This window comes from Phoenix dactylifera, chromosome 15 (assembly GCF_009389715.1).
Source record: "Phoenix dactylifera cultivar Barhee BC4 chromosome 15, palm_55x_up_171113_PBpolish2nd_filt_p, whole genome shotgun sequence".
In the NCBI taxonomy this organism is placed as follows: Eukaryota; Viridiplantae; Streptophyta; class Magnoliopsida; order Arecales; family Arecaceae; genus Phoenix; species Phoenix dactylifera.
In genome coordinates, this window is record NC_052406.1 from 10825386 (window position 1) to 10849685 (window position 24300).

General features: G+C 36.6%; 1 protein-coding gene across 1 annotated transcript; it reads left to right on the forward strand.

Moving 5' to 3' along the window:
* The first annotated feature begins 6112 nt into the window (after positions 1–6112).
* LOC103711566 (glutamine--tRNA ligase) lies at positions 6113–23185 on the forward strand. The gene is made up of 23 exons (XM_008797767.3): positions 6113–6521; positions 6818–6868; positions 6947–7018; positions 7173–7272; positions 8456–8551; positions 11722–11783; positions 11875–11976; positions 12058–12150; positions 12472–12624; positions 12714–12769; positions 14515–14605; positions 14678–14764; positions 14879–15076; positions 15157–15255; positions 16441–16572; positions 16659–16795; positions 19813–19912; positions 19999–20094; positions 21805–21905; positions 22006–22111; positions 22212–22301; positions 22387–22516; positions 22711–23185. Exons 1-23 carry the CDS (start codon positions 6387–6389, stop codon positions 22809–22811), a joined length of 2388 nt encoding a protein of 795 aa, XP_008795989.2. The 5' UTR covers positions 6113–6386; the 3' UTR covers positions 22812–23185.
* Positions 23186–24300: the final 1115 nt, after the last annotated feature.

Here is a 24300-nt window from a genome sequence, read left to right on the forward strand (position 1 = left end):
CAACTCAAAAACCATAAATAAAGACTTGAGTAACATTCATTCTTGATGATAAATAATTATTTTACCGGTGAAAAAAAATATTAACAAAAGCCATGCATGCAAGTAGGGAGCATCAAAGATGTTGATATTATTAGGGGTAGAAAATTTTGGTATCTAATATCACATGCGTGTGTATGTATAGAGAGAGAGAAAATAAAATAAAAATTTATTTGTGGAGAGCTTTTCATTCATCAAATGAATGGTCAATTTAATAACATTATTAATAAAATATATTATTTAGCATGGCTCTTATTTAATATAGCTTTTTATCTAATTTTATTAATAATAAATTTAATAACTTATTAAATTGTATTAAATGTAGAATCTTTCATTAGTATTACTAAATTAATACAGAAACTAATTATATTATTATAACTATGCTTACTTAATATATACTGATATTAATAATTTTTTTATTAGATTATACTAATATTTTTGATTAATTCTATTGTATTTTTTGTGTTCATTACTTTACTTAAAAGTGAAAGAACAATTACTAATAATCATGTTATATTGTATTTAACTATCCTTTGGATGCAATACTTTTTTTCATTATACATAAGTTGGATCATAAACTGATTATTTAATAATAATATATTATTTTACTATATCGATGGATATACATATAATATTACAATTCTATAGCGTGATAATGTGTTATTAATATCAAAAAATTATTTAGAAAATAATTTAGCTCTCATAACTGCCGTATTCTATTTTATTTTTGTTGCCTATTTTATTATATCTATTCTATTTTGTATTCCAAGAACAACTTAAAAAAGAATAAAAAATTGCACTTCAGGCATCGTGCAGGTTCCATTCTAGTTTACTTTATGATAATAATGTTATTGTTTGTCCCAAGGTCTCGATTTAAGATTGCAATGCTATTAACTAAACTTTGGTTATCGTGACAGAGTTATCCAAGAGTATCCTATTCGATTAGCTGTAAGCGGTAAATAAGGAAACCAAGTCTTTCGCAATATGGGGTTAAGGGACAAGAATAGACAGCAGTTTAACTTGTAAATGACTTTTAAGTGAAGCCGCAATATACTGAAAACACCACTATCGATTTGGAAGCAAAATTGTTTGGACTAACAAGGCTGGGTTCTTTTCTTTTTGATGGGGCATACAATTCCGTACATGTTTATTATTATTATTTTTTGGGAAAATTCTTCTATCTGAATCTAAATATATGAATACCGTATCACAAAAAAAATAACGCAAACAGGATTGCATTAAAAAAGAAATGAAGGATGTAAACAGGAAATTTGTAGCAAATAAGACAAGCAAGCACTACATATCATTACAAACATGCAAGATATATAACATGTGTGAAATAATGTAAGTTAACTAAAATATTTAATTTATATTATATTAACAATTCTAAGCTAATAGCAAGGGATTCCAAAAAAAACTGCTTCCTATTCTAGTGTACTGCTGAGTTCTGTTGTAGGAGTAAACTAAGGGAGAATGAATGCTTCTTTTAAAATCTTAATCGTCCCTGACCGCACATTAGTAGATCCAAAAGGCATAACCAACTGTAGAACCAGCACTAAAACAGCAAAAGGTCTCATTTTTTTTTGGCATGATTAAAGAGAAAGAATAATGGAAAAGAAGAAAAATTATAATCAACTTTGAGACAAGCGGAAAAATAGAAAAAAACAGCCTTTTCATTGGAATAAAAAATAACAAAAAAGAGAAAATTTTGGTGTTGAGCAATGAACGTACGTCTGATAAGCTAAGCTGAACCGAGAACTTTTCAATTCCACAGCAAGGGCAGTGTAAGGACCCATTATTTTGGGCCTGGGCCGCATCACGTGCTTCGCCACTTTCGATTTCTTCCTCCAATTTTGCTGGAGGGAGAATGTCTAAAGGCACCAAATCCTTTCATGTTGAGCCCATTTTTTATCTATAAAAGTGTTTCTTTCCTCCTCCTTGTGCATCTATCTTGGATGTTCTCCCATTAAAGGGATAGATCTCTAGATATTCTGTGGGATATACTCGGGGATTTCACCATCAATCCGGCCGAGAGAGCTCACCCGAGGCAAGGTAAGCTTCCTCTCTTCCTTTTTTCCCCAATTTTGAGCCGCTGTTTTGCTTGGAATTCGTTCAGCGAGTCGCCGGATTGCTGGTAACAGGATATCCCCTAATTTGATGTCTCTTTTCTTCCATTTTTGCCGGCCATCATTGGGCGTGGCACGCCACCGACACTGCCATGGGTCGTCGGCTACTGGGGGTTGCCGACCACGAGCAATAGCTGCCGCTGAGTGCCTTCCACCATTTGGAAAAAGAGAAAGAGAGAGACCCTTAGTTCTCTCTTCTCTTATTTTCTCTCTCTCTTCTCTCTAGTTTTTCTCTCTTTTTGTTTTTCTTTTCTTCTTTTCTCTCTTTATCTTCGTGTTTTCTCTCTCTAGTTGAGTCAAAGAAGTTTGGGTGGAAGGGACTGGTGGGTAGTCCTAGGTTACTACATGATGGTGAATCCTTTAGTGGACCAGTAGATAGTTATAAGTTGTCTGATACTTTGGATAATTTTTGATGTGGATTTGATTCTGTAAGAGAATAATTTTCTGTGCAAGAGGACGTTAAGTGGGGTTCTGCACATCCCGATTCATAGATCACGGTGTGAGCAAATGATTAGTCTGTCTACAATATCAGCATAGAGATAAGAATCCTCGTACACTAGCCTACATGATTATAAATATTTTGTTCACATATATTTATGATATGCTAATAATTAAGATAAGATGCAAGATTTTTTTATAATTATTTATGTATCAATTTATATTTTGATCATGCATGCTTGTAGTTGATAGTATGATGGATGCATATATGAGTATAACTTATATTTGCATAATAAGATAGTGCTTTTAACTAACCATGTTATATTAATTGCCCTGTCATGAGTGAAAAAATTACTTATCAATTGCTTCGTCACAAACAGAAAACGTGGCTATGGTTAATCTGCAACTAAACATAAATATGAACCTGTGTAGACTCTAGGCTAATCTCGTTACTATCGATTGTCCTGTCATGAATGGAAAACATCATACTTATTGATTGCCCCATCATGGGCGAAAAATGTGACACCTATTGATTGTCCTGTCATGGGCAGAAAACGTGACTGGAATTTGGCCTAAAATTGAAAGAATATAGGGTCTTGGATCCGGAATGGATTGTAGAAAATTTAATGATAAACTACTAGAATTACTATTGGAAAAAAAATTGGATATTGTATGATGTATCGCTTTGAGTGGGTGTTAATATAGATATTTGATTGTATATGAAATTTGTTTATATTGAATATTGCTAATAACCAGACCATTATTTTGTGATACTCATGTTATTTTCAGCTGTATATTATTATGATGGTGTAGGGTTGTGTGTGAAAGAAATTCTTATTGGGTTGTAAAGCTCATATCTCTTGTTGCATATCTTTTTTAGAGCCACATGACGCATGGATTTTGGATGGGTTGGCATGAAGTTTGAACAGCAGTCATTAGCTAGTTAGCTAATTTATTTTCTGATGCCAATGGACGGTTAAAATTTTGAATTTGAATATCTGAATTGTTTGATCATGATGGAATTCAGTAGTTGGATCCTTTTGGCTATATTTAGTTGATTTAAATTTATGAATTCATTGAAAAATTATTTATCTAGACCTTGCATGAACTTTAGGGAACCTCTCTAGAGTTCGTTTGGCCATGTTACATGGTCAACCAAGATGATGGATTCGAGGTGTGACAGGCAGCTTCCATTTATAGATGGAATACACCATGAAAGCCCTAGAAGATTGAACTACCAATGAGAAGTAGTGAAACAAGGCAGAGTTAGATTTATTAGGATCAAGAAGTAGAAAAGGGAGAGGTCGACAATTTCTCAAAGGAAAGAGAGGAGTTAAGGGACACCTTTAGGGGGGTGGGGAGCAAACGGGGAGCCCCTTTGGCATCGACGAGGTGAGCCACTACTGGTCAAAGTAGTCGGAGTGATGACGAGATGATGAGATTCCTCTTCTTGTGGGTTAAGGTCAACTATTGAAGAGATATGAAGGAAGCAAATGAACAGGAGAGGGAGAACTCTAGCAAGGGAATGGAGAGGAATGAGGGAGTGGCTTTGTTTGCTTATAGTCTAGCATAGAACGAGAAGGGATGTGGAATGAAAATCTGGTCGCCAACTCAGTTTGGGATCGACTTGAACTTGACGATGAATAGATAGAATATGGATCAAATGTCGCATTCATTAAAAGTTTAAAACTATTGGTTTGATTATGGGTTTGAAATTTCTTAAATTTGACCTAACTTGAACTCGATGCAAACCTATATAAACTATTTAATTTATTAGATAATATTAATTTTGTTTATATATCTGATTTCTAAAGTTTTAGTATATTAAACTTTGTTTTATAATTAAAAGGGGCAGAAAGAATAAAAGTCATGATGGTTTAGAACATGTTTTGAATATTTGTATTTGACTTGAAGCAAAATATATTTTTCAAACTTTATCATTCTTATGTAGTTAAGTATCAACTATTTGTTGTTCTTGATTTAATTATTATAACATGTTTTTCATGTTTTATTTATTAAGTTTTCAAAATATTGAATTTGATCTATATATTTGTTATATAATCTTATTGGATCCTTCATTAAACGGGTATAGAGAAAAGTAAGACCCAAAATTCTTAATAAAGCCTAGGGATGCAAATAGGTCAGGTTGGACCGAGTCACGAGTGACCTTGACTTAATCCAGTTCTTTATTGGGGTCTTAATGTTGGACCCAGACCGAACCCAATAGAAGATTTTATTGGGTCAGATCAGGTCTATGGCTATAATTTTTGACCCAACGGGTTATTCGGGTCGGGCCGGGTCCATGCATAATATGATCCTAACCCAAAATATTCAGATCCAAGTTGGGTTTGGTTCGAGTCTGGGCAAGGATCTAAGCCAATACTCTAATGACTTTACTTACACCGCAAAATAACTGTATCTAAGGATTTTTCACTTCTTTAAAATAAGATTGATAGAGATATAGAAATCAAATATTATCATTAAAGATAATGAATAAATATATATTTTGCTTAAAAATGGGTTAATGTTTATTATATTTAATATGTAGAACATGCTTGAGATATTATTAGCACAAGCTGGCATGACCAAGTTTGGATATAATCTGAGTTCAGATACTATTAGCCATTTATTGACCCACTATTAATTCATTAAACTAAAGCAGCAAGTTGCATAGACAAAGACTCATGAGGCTCAAGCTGCTTGTGAAAGCCCTACTACCATTGAACCTAACACCAAACAAAGCCTTGACTCAATGACAAGGTTGGGTCGACATTGCCAAACAGACAGAATAAACTTATGGACCTTCGCCTATTTTCAGTAACAGTGATATTTGTCTTTTTTTTAAAGTTGATTTCATCTGCAACACCAATGCTACAACATATTGCTGCATTTGTTGCTTCCTCTTCTTTTTAAGAAAATAAATTTTTCCATACATATTTATTTTTTCTGATTTCATCCAAGCTAAATGCAATCAATGAAAGCATTTATACTCTTAACGAGCTGGGTCGAGTCGTAGGGTTGGAAATTTAAAATTATCCAAATTTTAAATGAGGACTGAATTCAAAAAATCCAAACTCAACTCCTAAAATGGGATTGTTTCAATTTTTGAATCCAACCCGCTTCCTAGGTCCTTTAAAATAGATTAGATTAGTGCTAATTTAATTGGATGGGACGGGATTATGGATCAATCTCAGGTAGCGCCCAACATTTTAGTACCAAGATCTTGGATCCATTAAAACCCATTTCCCATCATGTCAATTCTTTTTAAGCTATTATCAAGATCCACGTACACTTTTTTTTTAAAAAATCTATTTTAAAAGTACATGTAACCTAAGATTTGCATCGACCCGTTGCTTCTTTTTTTTTAATCTCTCTTTTCAAAAAAAAAGTACTGCTTATACTGTATGCACCAGCGTGGCTGTGCATGCGGTTACGGATCCAATCCATTACAGAACCAGCGGTCGTGATTGCCTTTGTGCATGGCCACGCTGGTGAATGCAGTGGGCAAAAATTTTTCCTCCGTTGGAGACCTAGGGCTAGGGATAGCGTGCGGCCCAAGGTTCTCACGCCGTTGGTCTCGCCGTCTTGGTCCACGGACAAATCCAATCTTCTCCCCGCTATATGAATCATCCCGGCGAGAAGATCTCCGGACCGAAACGATCTCTCCCCTCTTTTTTGTCATTTGATCATTTCCCTCTCTTACTCCCCTCCTTCTCTCTTGCATTTCAATTCCCTCTCTTATACTCCGCTCCTTCTGTCTCTCTCTAAAAACGAATCAGAGGCGGCATGGCGGTCTCAGGGGAGGCGGGCAAGGTCCAGCCCTTGGACATGTTCCTCTCCATCGGATTGGATCGACGCACGGCGGAGAACGCCCTCGTAAACCCCAAGGTCACCGCCAACCTCACGACGGTCATCAAAGAGGTCCGTGATCTGTTCCCTTCCTTCTTTCTTTTCTCCTCCCCCTTTTTGGTTTCGAATGATCTCTCCTTGAAGACTCGACACACCGATCCTGAGTTCTTGAAAAGTTACAACTCTTCCTTGCTTTCTTTCTCTTCTTCTTGGCTCCCAATGATCTTTTCTCGAAGATTCGTAGCGGCGATGCTAATTTCTTGAAAAATTTCGATTCTTGAAACCTACTCTATCAGTAGTTTATGGTTTTCTTCGTGATTCTTGAAGCGGCTGCTTCATTGAATGTGCAATTATTGGATGTTTTGCAGGCTAAAGTCGTAGATGGATGCAGCAAGACCGTTGGGAATCTCTTATACATGGTAATACAGGTCACTTTTATAAGTGAAGCAGCAGAGACCCCGAGTGATTTCTGATGCTGATTCTTTCTATTTGAGCAGGTTGCAACCAAATACCCAGCCAATGCGCTCGTCCACCGCCCAGTTCTACTTGAATACATTACTTTGTTGAAGGTAATGTTATCACAGTTTCTCAAATTTTATTCATGTAGATGTTTTCGCAAAATATTGTTCTTTTCCTCAATTCATATTGTCAAGAAACAATTAAAGAGTTTATTGTGCTGGAACTAGCATAAACTGGTTTCTGAGGTGTGGATATATGCTGCAGATAAAGAACCCTGCCCAGCTAGATGCAGCGCTAACATTTCTTTTGAACGTGGGTCCTGGAGCTTTCCAGTTGAAAGATCTTGAAGAAACTTGCGGTGTAGGTATGCTCTTTTTTTTTCCCGCGGATTTTTCATTCTCATGTTAATCATGAATAGTGTCCAAGGACATGAAAGCAGGCCGAGTCTAGGAATTTTAGAACCTGGATGATCTCGTTAAAATTCTCTATGTGGTCATGCAAGCAACTGTTTGTATGTGCTAGATTCTAGACATGGCTTGTTGTTGCTGTGTGAATTGCATGTCAAGACTCCCAGGATTTTAGATGAAATCTCCTATATTCTTTGGTTTTGCTGTCTATCCCTTCTACTTGTTTTTTTTTTCACTCGTTTTGTGCCTGAGAAATTTATTCAACACACAAGCTTCTTTATCACTTATTTCTTATATGATCGGACGTTATGTACAATATTAATGAAACATAACTGTAAATTAGCTGCTTAAATAGTAATTTCTTAACTTCCTTAATTTATGAGTCATCTACTGTTGGTCTTAAAAGATCACATGTTTAGAATGTTTTGAAACTGATTGGTGAGGTTGTTTTGTGATAGGATGCTGATGATTCCGATTGGTAACTTAAGTGCCATGACATACAAGTCAAAAAGAGTTTATGCATTGGGTATAAATGTTTGTGGATTTTTCATCTTTTATGCCCATTCAAGGATAAGGGGTTAGCGTTGCACCCAAAAAAAAAAAATGGATAAGGAGTTAGAGAAAAGTTCTAGCATAACCCGCCCTGCCAACTTATTTCCTTATTTCTTTGTCAGTTTTAGTTTGATTAGAAGGAAATTGTAACTTGGGAGCCTTCTATGGAGAGTAGAACCAAAGAGTTTGGAGAAAAGGCTTACTTGCCTAAGAATTGGAATAACTGGAATACAGAACTTGATGCTTTTCCCCTTTTACCTCTGACTTTCAATGACATGAACATTTTTTTGCTATGTACTCACCTGATATGTACACTCAGTGTATTATTCTGTGGTTGTTCTGCATTATGACATCTAAGAATGTTTTCAATGTAATGAATCTTCTTGAGAATTTTATCCTGGCTAGAAACAGATTGGTGGACACTTTTCCATCTTGTTTAAGATTTAATATCATCTCATATGATACCACTCTTGGCAAGCCAATACAATACATAGGCTGTAACTTCTTTAATAATCTATTTGATTTCTTGGACTTTTCTTTTTTGCCTATATTTTATCAAATGACCAGTTCTGTTTCCCTTACATGCAGGCGTGGAGGTTTCCATTGAAGAAATTCAGTCAGCAGTTACTGCAGTTCTGAAAGAAAATATGGAAGCCATATTGGAATTGCGCTATCATATAAATGGTCATTTTTCAAATTTGCTTTGCTTTTATATACTTCAGTGACATCTATATTATTTTTTGTGTTTCACTTTTTGAAAGCCAGTAAGTAACCTGCACTTGGCAAGTACGAGCACTATCCTCTAATTGCTATAGGATTTAGTCTCAATTTGCTGAAATAGCCTTATTGCCCTTCACTATTTGCCACAAGAGTTTTTGAGCATTGTCGAGTGCATTTTCAGTACCAGAATCACGTTGCCAGGAAACCTGGCTCTAAGCCTGATTGAGCTCTGCAATTCATTTTGTCATCACATTTTTAACTAAAAGAATCTATTTTGGTTTTTCAATTGTTTGAAATGATTGAAAGTTTGTGAAGTAATTGAAGTCTTGATTTTCTGATCATAAGTCCCAGTTGAGCCAAACTTTTGTGGCATTTACAGATCTCACCATCAAAGGTTTCATAGACTCGTGTCATTTGTATGCCATTCTTCCCCTTCATTCTTATCTTCAGCAATTGATTTTCCTTGGTTTTGTTGTGAATCAAGCTTCACATGGATCTGCTGTTTGTTATCTTCTGCCGATACTAATATGGGCTAGTCATAGCATGTAGAGTAGTTTGAATTTTCTGTGTTTATTTTGAAGCAAGCCATTTGTGATGCATGAACTTGTGAGCTCAATTTATTTGTAAGTGTTCTAATTATGGAACAAAGTGAAACAGACACATAGGCAATCATAAATGGGCACTCGTATTCTTCATATATGATATCTTTAAGGGTGGAAGACTGCAGCATTTATTACTTTGTTTTAGCATGATGGCCTATATTTGTTAGTAATATAAAGTGAATTATCTATAGCATACAATACTCCATGCACAATAGAGTAAAATAAACACAGATAAGTTAGTTATTGGAACTAATTTTGTGTATTTGATAAGGTGCCAGGGTCTTATAATGATGTGGGGGCTGGATCTTAAATCAACATGTTGAACATTGTGCATTGCTGATTTGCTTATCATTCAATATGAATTAATAAATATTCCCACTTGGTCGCTCCTGAAATACTTTTGACCTTTTTACTCAATCTATACTTCTCTAGTCTCTGTTGGAACCCAGTGACTCAACAAAATCAACAATTGATAGTTTAGTTAGGGGTGGCAAAATATGACTCGACCCATGTTCGACCCGCTATAAACAGGTTTGGGTTTGGCCTAAACAGGTTCGGGTCGTAAACAGCTTGACCCGTTTAACCTGTTTATTAATTGGGTCGGATACATATTTTAAATGTCTGATCCGTTTAACCCGTTTAATATATGGGCCTTATTGGGCCTGATTTTATCCCAAATAAAATAGATGGAGCAATGTATAAATATCTTTAGGCTAACGATTCCAAGATCCAAATGGTTGGGCTTGATGCCGGGCTCTTTCCCTCTTTCCCTCCTCCATCTCTCCCCCCTTTCTCCCCGATCCAACTCGACTAGCCCTCTCCCTCCAAACCCCCCACCGAGCCTAGCCCTCCCCCCCTTCATTTCCTCCCTCCCTCCATGGGGAAAGGACGGTCTCCGCGCCGTCGAGAAGGGCGTTCTAGGGCACAGCTACGACGCCTCCCCCTCCCCCTCCACCGCCGCCCTCCCTCAGGCCCCTATGTTCTACCCCACCGAGGAGTTCAAGGACCTCTTGGAGTTCATCAACAAGATCCATCCCCAGGCCGAGCCCTTTGGCATTTGTCGCATCATGCCCCCCAAGTCATAAAACCCCCCCTTCGCCCTTGACCGCGACGCCTTCTCCTTCCCCACCAAGACCCAGGACATCCACCACCTCCAAGCCTGCCCTCCCTCCTGCAACCCCGAGACCTTCGATCTCGAGTATGACCGCTTCTTAGAGGACCACCTCGGCAAGAAGCAGAAGCGAAGGGCCGTGTTCGAGGGCAACGAGTTGGATCTTTTTTTTTTTTAGTACAGACGAGTTGGATCTTTGCCGGCTCTTCAATGCCGTGAAGCTCAAGGTTGAGATCTGTGCTGCTGAAAAGGTATGCGACCAAATCCTTAAATTATTCTTCGCTCTCAAATTTTGGAAACAAGATGAGTATTTGTTCTTGCCTTTTTGCATCGAGATCCGGGGGGTCGTCGGAGGAGCGGATGAGGGAGTGGTGGCCACGGAGGGAGACATGGGGGGTCGACGGCCTAGGGCTTGCCGCAGTTGGGGTCATGGGATCTTCTGAGGCAGGGCTTCTTGGAGGTGGGCAGTGGCCGCCGCCGGTGGACGGAGGGGGAGGCGGATGAAGTGGAAAAGGCGGCGTCTTTGGGGCTGGAAGGGTGAGGAAGGAGGTCTTGGAGGAGAGGGCCGAGGGGTGAGGGGAGAACGGGGAGGGGAGGGGGTCGGGTCGGGTAAGGGTTACCTATTTATTAAACAGGTTAAACGAGTCAGGTCGGGTTACCTGTTAAATAAACAAGTCGGGTTCAGGTTGTAATTTTTGACCTGTTTAAGAAATAGGTCGGGTTCGGATTTATGATTTTCTGACCCGACCTGCATCTGACCCGATCCGTTTATGTCCGACCCGACCCGATTGCCACCCCTAAGTTTAGTGAGTCCTTGTTTAGATGAGGCCTGCTCCCATGCTCCAAGACCCTTAGGGTATGTTTGGTTTGCGACCAAAGTCGGAATCGAAATTGGAATGGATTGGAATAAGAATCGGAATGTTCATATTTTTTGACACATTTGATTCGTGATTGGAATTAGAATCGAAATCAAAATCGGAATGAGATTTGAATATTGGGGGTGAGTTGGGATTGGGTGTTGGGGGATTAGAGCATTTTCGTTTTTCCTTAGAATCGGAATCGGAATGGGACTTCCTCCAACCAAATGGTTGGAATGGCACTCACTCATTCCCATTTTCATTCCAAAGCTCAACTCCCCCCAACCAAACATGCCCCTAGTTCATTTGACAACTAGAGTACCGCATAGATAGCTAGAATTCTTACTACTCATTGTTCGATAGGGATGCTGGGATGTCTAATTTCTATATCCTTTATCTCTTTAGCTTGCTGACTGATTAACAAAATATCATCAAATTTGGCACATCAGACTAGATTTGTCTCTCTTTTCCCTTTTTTTATTTTGATAATTGGTCATTTTCTCTAGCTTTCCTATTCCAGTTCTTTTCTAAAGCTGATGTTGAACTCTTACACTTTTGTTCCAGTTGGGAACCTTTATGGACAAGTTAGAAAGCGGCACCCATGGGCTGATGCTAAAATTGTGAAGGTTTTACGGTTAAATTCATGCCTTTTCAGCAGTAACTTGTTAAATGTAACTGCAACTATGGGTTTTTATTCGTTTTTGATCTTTTTGGCAGGAAGTGATTGATGAAAAGCTTCATGGGATTCTTGGTGAGAGGACAGCAGCTGATGATAAAAAGCCTTTGAAAAAGAAAAAGGAAAAATCTGTGAATGTTGAGGTAGGCTATGTGAATAGGATTTTAAGAAAAATCAGTTTCTGGGTTCTGATAATTATTTCTTGAATACTTTTATATTGTTAGGATCAAAAGAATGCTGTAGTTACTTCTGACCCACCCTCTGAAGAGGACGTGAACCCTTTCTCTATATTTCCACAACCAGAGGAAAACTCCAAGGTATATCTAGGATCACCTAGAATTCTTATTCCCATTACATACCTTTTATTTTATGATATCTTTATTTAGTTTGTAATCTGTTTTCACGAGCTTTTGCTGCTTCAACCTTCTCATCGATTTTCTTAAGTCAATTATGTGTTTGAAGTGGTAATGGTCCTTTGACATGCTAACTTTCTTTGCACAAGTTGGTTACAACTCTGCTTCATTTTGACTTATGCATTTTGTGTACAAGATGCTGTTGTTTTTTTTTCTTTTCTTTGATTTTTATTAGTTATCCCTATATTAGATAGCTCTTGCTGACATCTCTTGTTGATGTCTCAGGTTCACACAGAGATATTCTTTAGCAATGGAGCTATATGGAGAGCTCACAACACGAAGGAGTTGCTAGATAGGCATCTTAAAGCAACTGGTGGAAAAGTTCTTACTCGCTTTCCACCTGAACCTAATGGATACCTACATATTGGTCATGCTAAGGTAATCGTACTTTGCATATTATAAGAATATTGTTTGGTGTCCAAATTGTGTAGAAGATAGTTCTATTCTAATCTGATAGCATAACACAGGCTATGTTTATTGATTTTGGTCTGGCAAAAGAGAGAAATGGATCATGTTATTTGAGGTAAGCATAAGTTGAAATTTTCTTCTCTCGGAATAGTTTTTTTTTCCTCATTGGTGATTTATACTCAAGTTCCACTTGATTGCTTCTTACTCATATTTTGTGTACCTCATTGTTTAGCTATCTTAACTTCCCTACATATAGTTTTTTATTAAAGAAAATATTTTTATTGAAAACTTTAAATTGTCGCCCTATATTTATGCTGGATCTAGGTATCCCTTACCTTTCTATGCCATGGATTTAAAATGTGGTGCATAAAGCTGCATATGCATATGCAGCCGTCTGACCTCACCACATTCCCTATATGTGGCTACTTTAAGCGGTCGGGTCATATGGGCTGAAAAGGCAGTTTAGCACTTTTGGACATTTGCAGTAAGATGAGCAATGTGCCGCTGCATATGTAGGCTGTCATTGTGTGACTGCATATGTGGCCCCTTTAGCATTGTCCGACCTTTTATGTGGCCACTTTTATGTAGGCACGCAGGTTTAAGCTAATAGTTGGGTTGTATCTAGGTTCAAGGGGGCCAGATACGTGTATATTAATAATATAAATATATTGGTTATGCTATAATTATTGCTAGAATCAAGAACTTAGTAGCAAGTGCTAATTGCTAGATATTATCTTTAGTTACATGGCTATTATTTGCAAATAATTGCTATTATCATTATATATAATGTATTTTTATTATTTTTAAATATTTTAAAAGTAATCACATATGCACCCATATATGCAGCTGGTGCCCTACACGTGTCATGCCTGGCATATTTGCGCTTGCATATGCAGCCTGCATAATTCATATGCGTATGTGGTCCCTTGATTGCCCACATATTGCAGCTGCATTTTAAAATATTGTCAATGTTAATATGTTAATTAAGCTATAACCATTGTTACTAAGAATCACTAACTACTAAGTGGTAAGCTCTAACTGCTAGATGTTATTGGTATCAATATTGCAATTAGTAGTATAATGTATGTTATCTATTTTTGAATATTGAAATTACTAACCTTGTACACGGTCTGCATATTGCATATGCACTATGCAGTCCCATGTCCACCTACATATCGCAGCCACTTTTTAAAGATCAACATTTTATCTTGATTAGGAAATAGTGAAAGGAATTTTTTTCTTAGACCTTGATGCCAGTATTTTTATTAGATTTCCTACCATCACAGGTACATCATGTCTGTTGAGCCTTTATACGTGCAGACATTGATATCTGGCAATCTATTGTAACCAGTGCTCTTTCACTTGGATGGGATGCATTACCCATTGTTACCATCTGTTGCATCACTCAACATGAACATAACCACAATTTGAAACATACTGCCTGTTTACTAGGCTGAGCATAACAAGGACCTCTGGTACATATTTCCTGAAATGCATTGCAATGTCCATTATGAATTTTCTTTAGCTAATTTACCAACTCACCTTTTATCCATGACTGCATTTCCTGGTTTATCTCCATAATACTTTTGGCATTATGTGTTGCATGCAATTCTTTGACAAAAGAACACTAGAAGCCTTTTGAAGTTGACTGGCCAACTAGTTCAAGTCTATGCCACATAGCAAGATCTAGATTCTTTTGACAGTATAATATAACACTAGTTAGAATTATCTGCATTTGATTTCCCTATTTTCCATCCTTTATAAGGGGATCTGGCAATATACTGCGACTACTTTAATGGCTTATGTTCAATTCTAAGATTGTTTGAGTTGATACTCTGCACTTGTTTTTTGTAATTCTAGGTTTGATGATACCAACCCTGAGGCTGAGAAAAGAGAATACATTGATCATATCCAGGAAATTGTCCAGTGGATGGGTTGGCAGCCATTCAAGGTTTATCAATGTTTCTGATCAAACTGTTTTGATGCCTACTTCGCATTGACTAACATTATTCCAATTTATCAGGTTACATATACCAGTGACTACTTTCAAGATTTATATGAACTTGCTGTTGAGCTGATACGGAGAGGTCTAGCTTATGTTGATCACCAGGTTATACATGGCTTCTTAATAATTAATACTGCTAAGAAATGAACGGTTAAACAGAGTGATACCAGATTTTCAGAACAGTGTTAACTTTTGTTCTGGCTTATCTTTCTTTATCAGAGCCCTGAAGAAATCAAGGAGTATCGCGAGAAAAAGATGAACAGTCCATGGAGGGATAGACCAATTGAAGAATCACTAAAGTTGTTTGATGATATGAAGCGGGGCTTGATTGATGAGGGCAAGGCAACACTTAGGATGAAGCAAGATATGCAGGGTGATAATAAAAATATGAATGATTTGGTAGCATATCGTATTAAGGTAAGTCATCACCTGTTAAAAATTTTGGTTTATTAGACGATTTTAACTTATCTTGATTGGTTCCTTGACATGCTATACAGTTCACACCCCACCCACATGCGGGTGACAAGTGGTGTATATATCCGAGTTATGATTACGCTCACTGCATTGTGGATTCTCTTGAAAACATCACGCATTCAGTAAGTTTCTTTTTTGCGAAATCACCTCGCGATCTCAGTTTAGACATTTTGGCAATGTGCATACGACAATCCAATTTTCAGATTTACAATTTGTGGGTGGTAATACTTTCATGCAACTTGACCATCTTGATCATGGATGTATCTGATAAATTATTTAGTTATCTTCCTTCACTGGACCCTCTTCGGGGTGTAGCTAACAAGATGCCTTCTTTATCTATTTTACTGCACATTTCTTTTTAATGCAGTGTTACAAGTACATGACACAACAAGCCATTACTAATGTTGCAGCTATTTGTCTTATCAGTGCAATTGCACCATAACTTATGCAGTTGATGGACCTGCTTCATAATCTTAAATTCAGTATTATAGGTAGAAGGTCCTATTCTTTTATCTTCATACGATCTGAACTTCTAAACTGGAAAACAACGATCCATATCTTATAAGCTGCCTTGCTCACTATTTTCTACATGAACATTTTTGTGCACAATCTGATTTTTATGCTTAAGTGTTTGAGTGGCTAGTTTGGCTAGTTATTGTCATCTCCACTGGTTGCTTCCTAGATTGTTACTTGTTTTTTATTTCACCCAAGAAACTCCATCATAGAAAGCGTCTTTGGAATTTATAGACTGCAAAGTTTCCTCTTATTGCCTTATTCTAGTGCTTGATCTATTTAATATGTCATGCTTACTACAATGGGAAATCTTAGATCCACAAGCAACAACTTTATTTATCACAGGTATGTCAGGAGTTGTTGGCTGAATTACTGCTGCTAAATTGCTTTGGAAATTTTCATGTATGATGCATTGCTCATATGGTATCATCATTTTGCTCACTCTACCAACTTCTTTTATGTAGTCTCTAGTTTCAGTTAGTATCTGTAAAGTTATATATATATTGATCATTTTGATTTTCTTAAGTTGTTGCCATCTGTCGTGCTTGACCTATAAATTTTTTCTTAATTTCATATGCTCTTTTCCTTTCTATTGTGATAAATCCATGTTGCTATCTTGTTTCCTTTAAACAATCTTGACATTTAATGAATGATATCTTTGAAATGGTAGTATATTGGTTTTTTCTGTAAATTTGACTGGATTGTTCTTAGGTTAGTTCTATGGGTATATAAAATTATTCATCCATGTGTTTACCATGTGTCACTACTAAAGCTTTTGTTCTCATATTGTGAAGCTATGCACACTAGAATTTGAAATTCGTCGTCCTTCATATTACTGGTTACTGGTAGCGCTGGGCCTTTACCAACCATATGTTTGGGAATACTCACGGTTAAATATTTCGAACACAGTTATGTCTAAGCGCAAGGTTTGTTACACCATATGTCCTATTTAATAAAATACTCCTAATGTATGATAGTTTTATGTTTAGTTTGTTTTGTCCCCTTATGGCAGTTGAACCGGCTAGTTACTGAGAAGTGGGTGGATGGCTGGGACGATCCACGCCTAATGACACTAGCTGGGTTGAGACGTCGAGGAGTGTCTTCAACTTCAATTAATGCTTTTGTTCGAGGAATTGGAATTACAAGAAGGTTGAAAATTGTTTATGTATATTTCTTTTATCTTTTCTCATAGATATGTTTTTTGATTGCGATACTGTCAACGAACTGCCCGATGACACTTAAGCAGAGTATCATGGCTCTGTACTTTTTAATAAATCTTTACTGACTACTCCTTCCTCCTAGGAAGATAATGATGATATCATCATGCATAAAACTACTCCATTTGTTATTATATTGTACAGTATACATATTTGCTTTCTTATATATTATATTTTACCATAGTTTTGATGCCTTTTTAATCAATATTGTGTTTACCACTTGATCTATGAATGCTCGAGAACTAATAACCTGGCCTTCGTAATCTAATAGTTTCTCGGAGCTCTGACTGTTCTAGTTATAAAGTTCTGCATTTCTACTAGTCATACACACTGTTTTTATATTTTCACTATTAGTAAAATACACGAGCCATGCGTGTGAAAAACCTTCTTCTCTATGTTACCTTATGAATGGTACATGCAATGGTTATGAAAGTTCTTTAATTATAATATCTTGATTAAATTTCTATTTTTGGAAGGAAAACAACATATCTATCGTATGGATTTAGAGATTTTGACATCTCCCTCCTCTACTATATTTAAATATATAGATGCTTATAACGTCTTGCTTGATTACACTTGGTATGAGATTTTAAGGAGGAAAAATGATTCATTTGGAAGATGCAACAAGAGAGGTTCTCTTTTTTTTTTGATGGAAGAGAGTGGTCATCGTTGTAACTAACTGAAATATTTAAGGATGTTTATTGCTTCTGAGAAAGAGATGCGGGTTGGCTAGGAGATATGGCAGAGAGGGAGAAAAAGAGAGAGACACTAATGTTTAATCTCTCTAACCGAAGTGCTAAAGACTCAGTATTTTAAGAGTGAGAAGGCTGATGTAGCGGGTGAGAGAAATGGGAGAGGAAAAGGGCGATGAGGCACACATTTAATCAAAGAAAGAGCAACATCTATCACATATTATTTAGGACTCTTATTTGGATTAATTAATAGATTAGTTGAGTTAATTCAGGAGGATATTTTAGTCATTTATGTCTGGACAATCAAACACTCCAAGACGACCAAATATTCCAACTATTTGCTTTTAGTAGCATATCCAGCCCGATGCATATGCATGTTTGTGGGACGTGGATGGCTGTGATTTCTATTTTATAAATAAGATATTTATAATGTTAGTTCTAATTCTGGAGGATTAGTTCTGATTAAAAAAGATAAAAAAAAGTTTTGGTTCTAAGAAATTCTAATTAGGGAAGAAAAGTTGGAAATGTTTATTCCAATAAAATTCTAAACTTGAGCAAGAGACCAGGTGTAGAAATAAACAGAAAATAATACACTTTGTGCACGTGGACAAAGTAAAATGGAAGAGATCTATATACCTATATATGTATACATATATGTACATGCATATATGTATACATATATGTACACACACACACACACACACACACACACACACACACACACACATATATATATATATTTCAGTGGGCAGTGGAATGGGGAAATGCGGGAAAGAGTGGAAAGTAATCAAAGAATTGTGTTAAAAAACTTGTGTGGTGTGCAGCTTCAGGCTCATATGCTTGCCTCAAGGCCTATCCCATTATATATTAGTATAAATACATAAGGGTATTATAAACACCTGTGATGCGTGGCAGGCCTTTTCATTTGAAAATTGTATTGTCAAGAACATTTGAGTTATGGAGACCATGATGCAGACAGTTGAATTAAGAGTGAGATCATCTGAGTCACTAGGGAATGGCAAAAGCAACAAAAAACTTTTTTCAGGAGGATGTGGAAAGGTCTGAGGAAACTACATATGCCTATCACTACAGGGATCAATTTGAAGAAAGCAAGTTTGAAAAACTTGGTTTTTGGTTTTGGTTATAGATGGACATGTGGAGTTTCAGTTTTAGCAGTTTCTGTAGTTCCTCTTCTAGTTTTGGAGTTTCTGTCAGAAGTTCAAGAAAAAATAAAATAAAATAGAAAATAGATTAAGTAAGAGAAATAAAATAGGTTATAGTTTCTTTGATAGTTTTCCCCATCATGCCATTACAAGATCACCATAAGTGTCCACCTGCTGTCCATGTTTTGCCTCCCATGTATGTAACCTCTATTGTTTCAAAAAGTGAATAACCACCAATAGAGAAAATTTCAAATGCCCAATTGAAACATGAGATGTGCAAGATCTAGGAAGAAGATTTCAAAGTGATGGTTTGAATGATCCAGGTGCAAGATCAGTATGGTTCAATTACTACATATAGATATTATCTAGTTTTAGCAGTTTTAGGCTGCAGTCAATTTGAATGTAAGTGAAGATGATAAAGCATACTGATGTGTTGTATTGTGAACATATATTTGGTATACTAATTGAACTGCATTTGTTGAAAAGTTTGTTATTTGTAATTGAATTGCCACTTTCGAGAAGTTCATTATTTATCAACTGTGAAGCTTTCGGTGCCTAGTGAATCAGTCTTTTCTTTATTTTTGAAGAGATCTTGCAAACATCTTGAATTTGGTTATTTTTTCATCATATTATAGAGGTTTAAGTGTCTATTTAACTAATGCATGTAGTTATATAAGAAATATATTTGTGTTATGTAAGAAACAAGCTTTTACTGTTTTGAATTATGGTGTCTAGGGTTGGCAAACAAGAAAGCTATTTGTGAGCAGCTCGTGTTTGTCTCTAAATTTTGCTTGTATTTTGTGCTTGAATAATAAACGAGTAAAGCTAGAGCTAGATTTGGCTTTCTTGAGTTTAGCTCAGTTAAGAGGAATAACATGTTTTTGATGCAAATCAACTCCTGAATTATTTTCTTTTTTTTTTCTCTCGTCTTTGTCATGAAAACCATAGGGTCAGGGTATGATATTAATTAAAGGGCAATATTGATACATTAATATCATTGTTCTACACTATAAATGATTTGTGAACTCCAAGATTGGTGTTTCTGTTAACAAGTTTCTGCTTAGTGCAGTTACTCACTAAATCTTACCATGCAGTGATAATAGTATGATACGTTTTGATCGTCTTGAGTATCACATAAGAGAAGAGCTCAATAAAACTGTACCTCGAACTATGGTGGTGTTGCATCCTCTTAAGGTATTGAATTGACTTTCAAATGGTATTTTTTTATTTTTATCATTTAATACTTGTAGTTCTTCAGTTTACTGAATTTGTTCTTCTAGGTTGTTATCACAAATCTTGATAGTGGATCAACAATGTATCTTGACGCAAAGATGTGGCCTGATGCTCCTTCAGATGATGTTTCTTCTTTTTACAAGGTACTTACCAATGAGTCCAGAATCTTTACTGTTGTTTTCACTCTCATCCAAGTGCCTATATGAAGGAGCATCATAAGGGGGAGGCTAATTTAGTTGTTTTTAATTAGAAATGTTTGAAGTGTCCATTCTTCTCATCTATTATTCCTCAATGAACTTGCTAGTTCTTTCATAGTATACTTGTACATTATCTAATTTTTTGAAATTTAAAAATCATGCATTCATGTCAAGGCATATATACCTTGAGTTCTAGATGTAATACTTCAGATTGTGGTTTGCCGTACTGGCCGGTACCGGTGCATATCGACCGTATCGTATTGATTTGGTTTGCGGTATGAGAGGCGTATCGAGTGTTGGCATGCCGAGCCTGCCTCTATACCGGATGTACCAACATAGTAACAGGATGACACCTTTGCGGGGCTGAGATGGTGAACCTTGCTCTAGACTTTCTCATGTGTTAGATAGGTAGAATCGTTATGCTTGCGCGCTTCTGTAGATTTTTTGGAGGTAATACTGGAAAGTGTTTGTTTAAATAAATAATTGCATACTTCAGTAAATAACTTTTCTTTCTCAAATTTTCTTGTACATCCTTTACTGAAACTCCAAGACAGGCTGGTCTTGATGCCATAGTTTTCTAATGTCAATTTTCTTAAGATGCTGAACTTGAAAGGCGAAGGCTGACTTTAGTTAATAGCTTCATGTAGTTGTTATTTATTTATTTTTTTCAATTTATCAGTTCTAGAATATAGTATTATTCGGTATCTTTGAAAAATTTTGGAGCCCAATATAAACGGAAGCTGACATTGCTTCCTGTGCAGATTTGATGAATGTTAAATGAGGCCGTCCTCATTTAACAGATTGTGGTTAATTATGAATTCAGCAATGGTGGTATGGCACAAACAAGTGATTGGATACTGCTTGGGTTTACTTAAAAATAAGCACTTTCCGAGATTTGTAGCAATGTTCTGGATCATATTCACCTTTCTATATCATAGCTGGACATAAATGAAACTGAAATATGTTGGATACAATAATAATTCAAGGAGACCTCACGTAGGTAAATTTTGCCAAAACTTTAGATATACCAGAGTATCAGTTTCTTCTCGCATTTCATCCTGAAACTGTTTGACACTTTGACCCATGTAATCTTCTTTCTTCCATTGCATTTCGTGAGGCCATCTTGGACTGAGATTTTTTATATTCTTGAATGGGCTCTGACCCTTGAAACTGACAACTCTCCTGGCCTATTTCATTGGGGAACTCTTGCTGGCTTTGGTTGCATAATTTCCGTACGTCAAATGAATTTAGGCTTTCTGGTTCATTGGCAACTGATTTAGGAAATTATGTTTTTTCCTGGAAAACTGGCTTTCCAGTTGTTTTGTCAGCAGGAGATTATGAGAATATGGAAATTAGTTTTCCACATGGGCAGAAAAGTTGCAATTTCCAAAATTTGCCCTTTTGGAAAACCTTTTTCCTTATTTTGTTTTGGGCCGACAAAATAGCCACAAAACAGTAACTTTTCTTTCTGGGGAGGATTTTGACTTCTTAGATTTTAATGCATACTAGTTTTGCACTTTCATTGTGGTAAGTGGTAACTGCTGGAAAGCCCTTGCTACACGATAAAATACATAGATTTCATTATTCATTTTTGTTGCTTAAATTTATGAGGTTTACTACATGATTCTAATGAAAATCTTAAATTTCTTGCTACAGGTTCCTTTCACAAAAGTTGTATATATTGAACGCTCAGATTTTCGCCTCAAGGATTCAAAAGATTATTATGGGCTTGCCCCTGGTAAATCTGTTCTCCTCAGGCAAGTAATGCATGGAATGATAAAGTTAATCTTTTGCATCTTTCGCACTTAAACTTACTGCACATATGAGAAATGCTCATCTTTTTTTTCCAAATAACAGATATGCCTTCCCTATTAAATGTACGGAAGTTATATGTGGGGACAATGCAGATAATATTGTCGAGATCCGAGCTGAGTATGATCCTTCAAAGAAAACAAAACCAAAGGTATCTCTTCTGCCCTTTGATGGTTGTAAGAAAATCACATAACAAGCTGCAATTCCAGAGATAATAGATAATCAATTAAACTCTTTGGTAACTGTTGCAGGGTGTTCTTCATTGGGTTGCTCAACCTTCTTCTGGGGTTGAGCCTCTCAGGGTTGAAGTCAGATTATTTGAGAAATTATTTCTTTCAGAGGTGGGTATTGCTGCTTTTTAATGGTCTGTTTTTTTCTGGTCTTGCCAAATGATTTTGTGGGATAAGTTGGTTTTTCTTTTATCAGAATCCTTCTGAGCTGGAGGACTGGCTATCTGATTTGAATCCCCATTCTAAGGAGGTGATACGGGAAGCATATGCAGTACCCTCACTTGCTAGCGCTGTGCTGGGTGACAAGTTTCAGTTTGAAAGGCTTGGTAACATTTGGTTTCCTGTTTCCAGTTTGCTTTAGACCCAAATTGTTTTTTCTAGATGCAAAATTTGTAGTTCTGCATAAATTACATATTTTTTTTGTTTGCAGACTGCAGTTCTTTGTGATGAACTGAGCGTTAGCTAATTATTTGCATTCTTTGGGACTTTGCTTTTGAGTTTCAATCCTTTTGTGTTTCAGGCTACTTTGCTGTGGATCCAGATACCACACCAGGAAAGCTGGTCTTCAACAGAACTGTTACTCTTCGTGATTCCTATTCAACAAAAGGTGGAAACAAATAGGTTTCCTAACTACACTTGTAACATGAAAAGAACAAGGCTCTGCTGAAAGCATCATAATATCTTAGTTGTTCAAAAATACAGATTCAAGATGTAAGATTTTGCCTCTCTTTTCTTTATTTCTTCTTTATCATAATTCCAATATTTCTATTTGCCGCCTGTTGTTATATTTTTGGGGAGATGATCTGCGATCCATTGTTGGCCCATGGAAGCCAATAACTCAGGTTGTCATTAACAATAACGTTTCACCTTTTAGGCTAGCTTTTTTCCTTTGCAAGATATTTGTTTAGTAGGTTATTGCTATTATTGACAATATGGACATGTATGTAATCTTTTTATATTTATATGTCCATTTTGAGAATGGATATCAACAATCATCATCTATTTTTTGTGTCGTTGAGCATTGAGCATTAATTTAACCGTTTGTAAAAACTTCAAGAAATCCACAAAATGCATATCAGATGTATGTTAGGAAGGTTTTGTATAATGTATGATCATGGTCTTGTAGTTGATCCACAATACCTATGTGGTTGAGCATAAGTTCTTTAGCTATACTTACAGTATGCAATATCCATATCCATCATTGCTTATCGAAAAAGAAAAAAAAAACTGGAGGAGTAATAAGCAACCTTCCACATGCACTGGAAATAAATTATTTTATTTTATTATATTATATTTTTTGTTTTCTTTTGCGCACAGCTATTGTATGATAAAGAAGGTAGCAAATAACCATGGTTAAAACTTCAGAATTTTATTGAACACTATTTACGCTCCTCGAACAAATTTTTGACTCCGCTTCTCGATGCTTGCATTATTTTCTAACAAACAAGAAAGTAATAAAAAGAAACGAAAACGATGGAAAAACGACAGTAAGAGGAGCTACAGGACAGGTGGTCTCCACGGTTCCTAAGGAAACCCTAGCCCTGGCCGGAGCCGTTAGTCCTCCTGTCCTGTGGATTAGGCTAGAGATTGTCCTTCAAAAGCCTCGCTGCCGACGAAGGTTGACTACTAGAGAAGCCAAAGAATTGAAGTGGATAGACAATAGGGAACAGCCACGCCTTTCGGTTTGAACCATAGCCGTTAGTCCTCCTGTCCTGTGGATTAGGGTAGAGATTATCCTCCAAAAGCCTCGCTGCCAATGAAGGTTGACAACTAGAAGCCAAAGAATTGAAGCAGACGGAGGATATTGAAGAAGCCAAGCCTTTCGGTTTGAACCATAGCCGTGGTCGTAGCCGTTAGTCCTCCTGTACTGTGGATTGGGCTTGAGATTGTCCTCCAAAAGCCTCGCTGACAATGAAGGTTGAGTAGCTGAAGCCAAAGAATTGAAGCAGATGGAGAATATTGAAGCAGCCTTGAGATTTCTCTGACGGGTTCCCTCCCTTCTCCAGTGGTGCTGAGAAGGCTGAGGAGATTTGTTCAAATAGCACCTGCTAGCATATTCTGTCGGCCGCACTTGCCGGTGTTGTTACAGGATTAATCAAGTTTCAATTTA

What these genes read in the sequence shown, in the direction of transcription:
- LOC103711566 (XM_008797767.3), top strand. Translation starts at nt 6,387, where the DNA reads ATGGCGGTCTCAGGGGAGGCGGGCAAGGTCCAGCCCTTGGACATGTTC. An exon ending in TAGCTTATGTTGATCACCAG is followed by an intron (nt 14,765 to 14,878) that starts GTTATACATGGC and finishes TTTCTTTATCAG; the next exon opens with AGCCCTGAAGAAATCAAGGA. An exon ending in TGGTGTTGCATCCTCTTAAG is followed by an intron (nt 19,913 to 19,998) that starts GTATTGAATTGA and finishes TTGTTCTTCTAG; the next exon opens with GTTGTTATCACAAATCTTGA.